We start from the raw sequence: 8,079 nt of genomic DNA, 5'->3' as shown, positions 1-8,079 counted from the left end.
ATAAGAAAGCATTTCAAATCTAACAAAAAAGAGGTGTAAAGAATATGAACAACATATACAACTTGTCTAACATAACAAAACCAATAATGATGAAAAGAGTAAAGTTGGCGAAATTATAAAATAATTTTAAAATCATTAAATATTACTGAGAATAATGAATGGTAACTATAGATTAAACCGGATAGCTTTAGAAATTTTCATAAAAAAAACACGTTACTTCGAAAATTCGCATTTTATGCTAATATTTTTGGTCTGACAAGTGGGCAAATATAAAAAAAAAACTTTCAAAGCAGTAAAATTCAAAAACAATGGAAAGATAACTAATCAATAACAACAAATGCAGATATCGTAATAAATGAGAAAAATATTACATCAAACAAAAAAGGAAACAAGAAAGCATTTCAAAACTGTGGTATAGAGGATATTTACAAACATATACAAACTGTCTAATATAACAAAAACTATTGTGTATTTTTTTTATTTATTTGGAGAGCAAGGAAAAGCCCGAGGTGGAACTTGGCAATCTCTCTCTCTCTCTCTCTCTCTCTCTCTTTCAATAGCGGCATGAAAATGCAAAAATGCCGAAAATAGCAGCGAAATTGAAAAATAACGTTAAATTTGGTGAAATCAGAAAATAACATAAAAACCATAATAAATTACTCAAAACCAGAAATATTGAAGAGTAAAATTGCAAAATAGTAAGAAAAACAAATATATTCGAAAGGAGCAGAGAACAACAAAAAATATAAATAACATAATTACTGATAAAAAACAACAACAGTTGAAGAACCAACCACTTTAAACACTGCTCCCATTTTATACTAATACACTCAAGTCTTTTTATGCGAGATCGACCGAAAAAATAACAGAAAAATGTGTCTATCAATCGATCGCGTCTTGAAGAAGGAAATTGGTGATGCCACTTTAGTTTGTAAGGCTTTTCGAAAATTTCTAGGCCATCACAAACAACAAACCTGCAGGACAGCATTTTCGGAATTTGAAGTAGTTTTTTTCGGGAACACTGAAAACCTCGTCGAAAACATATCTCGAAGATGTGCTTCTACGCTCCTTGAACATTTTAAAATGATGATAATCAAATCCATTTCTGAAGGGGAAAAAGGAATGCAAAATCTGTATGGAGACGAAAGCAACAATCTTCGATCGACGCGATTAAACAGTGAAAATAACTCACTCGCATTGTTATCCGTTTCAACTACGAGCGAAACCCCAACCGTAATGCCGCAAATCTCCACAACTCTCCCATAGAAAGAAAAGCTTTCTTCAAACGCTCCACTCGCTACCGATGGGAAAATCCGATCAGCAAATCAGCAAAAGCTTCCAATTTTCGATCTCGCACGCGTCACCGTCTCGGACGGATCTCGGAGCCACGCGACGACGCCGAGCCAATTCCCGCTAGTGCGGTGCGATCAAGCCGCCAACGGTTCGCCGAGCAAATTTCTCCGCGCGTCCACTTTCTTTCGACGTCGGCAAAGAGCGAGCGAGCTTTTTTCGGCGCTCGTGTGCAGTTTGCTTTGCTAGCCATTCGCGACAACAGCCACCGAAGAAGAAGCCTCCGCCGGTGAGAGGCTCTACTGGTGGATTTATTCGCGCAACTCCAACCGATCCGAGTGGACCGTTTTCTGACTTTAGTCTCCGGTTCTCGGTCGCGACAGCCATCGTTTCGAACGGTCGAAGAATCACTGTGACGTCATTTTAATGCGGAGGTCTGCTTGCCTGACACCGAAAAAGGAAGGGCGAACCAAAGAAAAAAAAATTAAAAACGAATTTCGGTCAGTTCAGTGCGAGAGTGTAATGAAAAGATAAGTGAGATGAGTACTGGAAAAATCATCGAAAATTACAAAATAATGAGAGAATTAGTCAAAATGTTCGCTGATGGAAATCGATCTGGCTGAAGCAAAGAGATCAATTGAATGTTATGAAAGAGAGAGAAAAAAAATTGTTAATGTGATATAACCAAGTGGAACAACACAGAAGCAAGTGCAATTAGTGAAACGGGAAGCCAGAAATGTTCCACCAAAAGATGAGGATTCTAACTCGGATAGCTCTGTTCCTGTTTCTGCTAATTTTCAACATAAAACCCAGCAAAGGTTGGTATTTGAAGTCATCCTAGGAAAATGGGTCAGTGAAAAAAAAAAAAATAAACCTGATTCGCAACCGGGACGAAGTGTGTCACACACCGGCGCTGCCTGGCCTAGGCGCAATTGGCAGGCAACAAATAGGTTAACAAGTTGCATCCAATGCTTATTTTTGCAGTCAGCCGCAAGCCCACAGCAAGTCCCGTCACCGTCGGACGGGAAATCTACTACTGCTTGTTTTATTTCATTTTTTACTACAATTTAGTAGGCCATGACGAGAAAACCGGTCGGTTGCTTGGACCATTCCCGGAACAGGTTCGGCTCGTTCTCGAGTGCTTGGCATATTTGGAAGACGCAGGAACGATCAAAACAAGCTGCGAAATGGGAACCGATACGTGATGAGGTTGTTGTGATCGAGAAAATGCGGGACTATCGTGAAAGAGGGGAAAATTCAAAACTGCACTCGAGTCGCAATTCCGAAGTGTGTGGAATGATTCTCTTCTTTCCGGCGCGGTCAAACGGAGGAGGGAAGAAACCAGGGACTCCTGAATGGTTTTTATTTTGCGTTGTTTCGGTCTTCGCTTCGAGACCAGTGCCACCCCTTTGATGTTTCTTTTTTGCGTTCTTCCGGGAGAGGGAAGTCATCGGGCGAACGAAACAACGCCTTTTCGAAGTTGCTTGGACGTTTTAATGGTTTTATTTCGGATTTTGCATTGCAGAATTTAGGGGGAAGAATAATGCCTAATGATGCTGAAAGGCTATTTATTTGAAATGTTTGCAAAGAAATTGTCGTCAGTGTTACTGGTATTGTAATTTATGTTATTTGTATTCAAAGTAATATAATGGACTTTTTATTTAGTATTGTTAAACCGAAAAAAACAACGTTGTCAAATAAATTAACGAAATTTTGTAATGCTCTAGATGCTAATAGCCCTTCTAAAAGTTGAAACGTTTTCAATCAAGTTTCGAGTAGGAAAAGTGTTTTTAACCTGATGTGAAATCGAAGTCAGAAAGTCCGGGTAATTCGTTTAATAAGTTTACCAATCGGATATAATTCCTTCCCTTCCAAAGTTTCACAGTAAATTGTTGTCGACATATAAAATGCGTATTTCGGAAAGAGCGTTCGGCTTCGTTCGAAAAAGAAAAAAAAACAAATGGTAATTGGATGGGGCCAAGTTTAGACTAGAAGGCGGATGAGATAGAGTTAGCGAAGTAGCTTTTGACCGAATTTGAATATTAGGGTGTCAATATCTAGGGGTCTTCTCTAATTTCATGAAGCGGTAGTTTTTAGAATTTTAAGCACCTCAAAAAAGTCGACACACAAAATTTCAGCTAAATCGGATATGGGTAAGTTTGAAAATTTTCGATCTTGAAAAGTCATCATACACTGAGGCGAAGTAACGCGATTTTCTTTGCGAATTTTTCAGAGTTTTTTGTTTTGTTATAGAAATGCACGATAAAAAATAAAATTCTGGGCATATATTTTTCCTCTGTTACAGTAAACTTGTGTCAAAATGCTTGAATGTTAGATGTAATTTTAATCAATCAAAGCATCATTTTAGCGCAACGAAACTAGTTCGAATGACATCATTTACGGTTGGAAATCTGAAATCAATTTTGAACGAAATGTCGAAATCATGAACGTTTTTGAAAAAAAAACACTTTCAGCAAAATAGCTTTCATTTCAGAGAAATGATCTTCGGCGAAATGGCTTTTGACGAAATGAACTTCGATGAAACGATCTTCGGTGGAACTATCTTTAAAAAATGTGACTTTCGGTGAAATGGCCCACGACGAAATTGCCTTTGAGAAAATTGCTTTCGGCGTAAACGCTTCGACCTTCGGTAAAATGATTTTTGGAGAAGTAGTTTTCTGTAAAATAGTCTTCAGAGAAATGATCTTCGACAAATCAGCTTTCGGAAAAATTGTTTTTCCGTGGAATGGCTTTTTGAAGTGGCTCTCGGCAAAATGACCTTAAGTGAAATGGTATTCGGCAAAATGGCCCTTTGAAGGAATGACTTTCGGTGATATGATCCACGGCGAAATTACCTCTGAGGAAATTGCTTTCGAAAAAACCGACTTTCGGATAAATGATCTTCGGAGAAATGACCTTTGGCAGAATGATCTTTGATGAAATAGTATTCGACTAAACGGTCTTTGACAAAATGTCTTTCAAAAAAATTACTTTCGATGGAATGGCTTTCGTTGAAGTACTCTTCAGCAAAATAACCTTCAGTGGACTGGTATTCGGTGAAATGATCATCGGCAAAACAGTTCTTCGAAGGAATGATGATCGGTGAAGCAGTTCACGGCGGAAGTATCTTTGGGGAAATTGCCTTTGGTGAAATTACCTTCAACGAAAACGCCTTCAACAAAAAAAATACTTCCAGCGAAATGTTCTTCGGAGAAATGCCCGTCGGTAGAAGTAGTCTTTGAAAAAACGGTTTCCAACAAAACTGCTTACGAATTTTTTTCGATAGAATGACTTTCGTTGAAGTAGCCTTCGGCAAAATCACTTTCCGTGAAATGATATTCGATGATATGGTGTTCGACAAAATGGCCTTTCGAAGAAATGACCTTCGACGGAATGGCTTTCGTTGAAATGGTCCACGATGAAATTGTCTTTGGAGATATTATCTTCAGCGAAAATGCTTTCGAAAAAAAACGTTCGGCGAAATGCTCTTCGGAGAAATGACCCTCGGTAAAATGATCTTTAATGAAAATGAAAAATGATCTTCGATGAAGTGACAAAATGACCTCCAGTTCAATGGTATTCGACGAAGTGGTCTTACACTAAATTGCGTTTGAAGAGTCGATTTTCAGCTTTCAACGATATGTTCTTTGACAAAATGGCCTTTGGCGATTTTATCAATGACCTTCGAAGCTTTTGATTAAATAGCCCACGGCGAAATTCCTTTGGGGAAATTGTCTTCAGCGGAAATGCTTTCGAAGAAATGACTTTTGGCTAAATGATCTCGGAGAAATGACCTTCGGTAAAATTATTTTATGAGAAGCAGTTTCCTGTGGAATAGTCTTCAGAGAAATGGCCTTCGTAAAAATGGCTTTTTGTTGAAATGGCTCTCGGCAAAATTACCTCTAGTGAAATGATATTCGGTAGAACGGCCCTTTAAAGGTTGGGGAAATTGCCTTCGGTGAAAATGCTATCGAAAAAACTACTTTCGGCAAAATGTTCTTCGGAGGAACGACTTTTGGTAAAATCATCCTTGGTGAAGTACTTTTCGGTGAAAAAGTCTGGAGAAATGGTCTCCGACAAAATGGTTTTCGAAAAATTTGTTTTCGATGGATAGCTTTTGTTGAAGTGGTCTCCGGAAAAATGACCTTCAGTGAAATGGTATTGGATGAAATGGACTTCGGCAAAACGGTATTCGAAGAAATGGCTTTCTATGAAATGGTCCGCGGCGAAATTGCCTTTGGGGAAATTGTCTTCAGCGAAAATGCTTTCGAATAAACTACTTTCGGCGAAATGTTCTTCTGGGAAATGACCTTCGGTAAAATCATCTTGGTGAAGTATTCTTCGGAGAAATGGTTTGCGACAAAACTGCTTGCGAAATTTTTTTCCGATGGAATGAGTTTCGTTGAAGTGATCTTGGGCAAGATCAGTTTCAGTTAAATGATATTCGATGATATGGTCTTCGGCAAAACGGCCTTTCGAAGAAATTACCTTCGAAGTAATGGCTTTCGTTGAAATGGTCCACTGCGAAATTATCTTTGGGGAAATTCTCTCTTAGGTGAATATGCTTCCGAAACAAAGGCTTTCGACGAAATGTTTTTCGAAGAAATGACCTTCAGTAAAACTGATCTTTGGTAAAACAGATTTCTGGGAAATAGCATTCGGAGAAAAAACGAATTTCGTAAAATATTTTTTTTTCGATGGTCTTTCCACCACTTTCATTGAAGTGGTCTTCGGCAAAATGAGCTTCAGTTGAAGTTGGAATGCCTTCGAAGAGACGAGTTTCAGTTTTCAACGAAATTTTCTTCGGCGATTTTATCAATGACCTTCGAAGGTATGGCGTTTTGGGGAAATCGTCTTCAGCGAAAATGCTTTCGAAAAAACTAGTTTCGGCGAAACGTTCTTCGGAGAAATGACATTCGGTAAAATCATCTTTGATGAAGTAGTTTTCGGTGAAATAGTCTGGAGAAATGGTCTCCGACAAAATGCTAACTTTTGTTGAAGTGATCTTCAGCAAAATGACATTCGGTGAAATGCACTTCGGCAAAACAGCCCTTCGGTGAAATGGCTTTTGGTGAAATGGTTTACGGAAAATTTATCTGGGGAAATTGCCTCCGGCGAAATGTTCTTCGGAGAAATTCTTCTGTGAAATAATCTTCGGAGAAATGGTCTTCGACAAAATGGCTTTCGAAAAAATTTAAATCCGTGCAATGGCTTTCGTTGAAGTGGTCATTGGAAAAATGACCTCCAGAGAATGGTATTTTCGGTGAAATGATCTTCGGCAAAACGACCCCTTCGATGGAATGGCTTTCGGTGAAATGGTCCACGGCGAAATTGCCTTCGATGAAGATGCATCCGAAAAAATGACTCGGCGAAATGTTCTCCAGAGAAATGACATTCAGTAAAATAAACTGCAGTGAAATACCCATTCGGCGAAATGACATCTGATAAAATGGTTCTGACCCAGTTTGTTACTATCGTAATTCGAATTTTGCAAGAAAGTAATTTCACATTTTTTAAACTCGTTTCCAAACGACACACAAAAAATTTACTGAATCGTTCTATCAAATCCGGTGAAATGGCCTTCGACGAAACGGCTTTCGGCGAAACGACCTTCGGTGAAATGGCCATCGGTTAAATGGCCGTAGCCGTAATTGTCTTCGAAGAGTTGATTATCTGCGAAATGCCTTTTAACGAAACGGTCTTCGCCGAAATGTACTTCGAAGAAATTACTGTTGAGGAAACGGTTTCAGTGAAATGGCGTTTAATGAAATGTCCTTCTGCAAAATGGCCTTCGTTAATTTTCTTAAAAATTAATGAACCGATTTAGACAATCTTAGACTAGTTTGAAGGGTTGACAAAACCTCATATATCTTAACCTATTATAATAAACTTGGGCACGTTTGCAAGCCATTCTGGTGAAGTTATCGTATAAGTGACGTAACCGACAAACCATTGCAGGCGGTTCTAAAAAAATGGCGCATCTGCTGCTTTTAGCCGCTAGAAGTAAAATAGTTTTTCATCGTTTTATTTTATTGTGTCATTCATTCGGTATGCATCAAAAAAAGAAATATATTTTTCGAAACCGTCAATCGTGTTCCCTCAAAGATAATTCAAATATATAGGTTTAATAGCTATATTCTTCACTTCATTGTTTCTGTGCTATTCCTTTGGTATTGGAGATACAATTTTTTTAGCTATTTTAGCTCTTAATTCAACCTCACGAATATCAGGTTAAGCTCTTTTGCTAGTTTGGTGAAGTTATCGTATAAGTGACGTAACCGACATTCTTTGCAATCCATAAATTTTACCCAATGAAGGCTGATGTCCACAAAAGGTTCGATAATCACGATCAAATGTATTACTGCCGATAAATTCGGTTCCGGAAATGTTACGGAATGAGCGACGAAATTAATCTGTAAATTTTTAGATCTACCTAAATTTGTGTCAAAATTAGCTCAACTGTTATGATGAGACTTTTTGATTGACCAGATCAATATTACAAAATTTTGATTTAACAAGTATCGAGTTTTTACGGAACAAACGAAGCTTTGGTTGGTAGGTTTTCTTCATCAAAACACAATTTTCGAACACACTCATCTATTCTTATCTCAAGAATCGGAAGATGGATCGAATGAAATTCAATCGCAATCGATAGGAAATAGCTTGAATCAAAGTTTGTAAAAACCGGTCCTGCCATCTTCTAGCAGTCTGTATTAGTTCCATACTGGACTGTTAGTAATCCTTATATGGAAAATCGTACGCAGTGGTGTTTTGGACCTAATTTTCACT

General features: G+C 38.1%; 1 protein-coding gene across 2 annotated transcripts in view; it reads left to right on the top strand.

Annotated features, from left to right (window-relative positions):
- Window positions 1-1,619: 1,619 nt before the first annotated feature.
- Window positions 1,620-8,079, top strand: part of LOC131430060 (cadherin-89D) — a 56,295-nt gene continuing 49,835 nt past the window's right edge. For both annotated transcript variants that reach the window (XM_058594699.1, XM_058594707.1), the window contains exon 1: window positions 1,620-2,108. In XM_058594699.1, the coding sequence (XP_058450682.1) occupies window positions 2,027-2,108 (82 nt within the window). In that variant the 5' untranslated portion in view covers window positions 1,620-2,026. The remainder of the gene's footprint in view (window positions 2,109-8,079) is intronic.

The sequence above is a fragment of the Malaya genurostris genome, chromosome 1 (genome assembly GCF_030247185.1).
Source record: "Malaya genurostris strain Urasoe2022 chromosome 1, Malgen_1.1, whole genome shotgun sequence".
NCBI classification, from domain to species: Eukaryota; Metazoa; Arthropoda; class Insecta; order Diptera; family Culicidae; genus Malaya; species Malaya genurostris.
The sequence above is the reverse complement of the archived record's forward strand: the minus strand, read 5'-3'. Positions and strand labels throughout refer to the sequence as shown.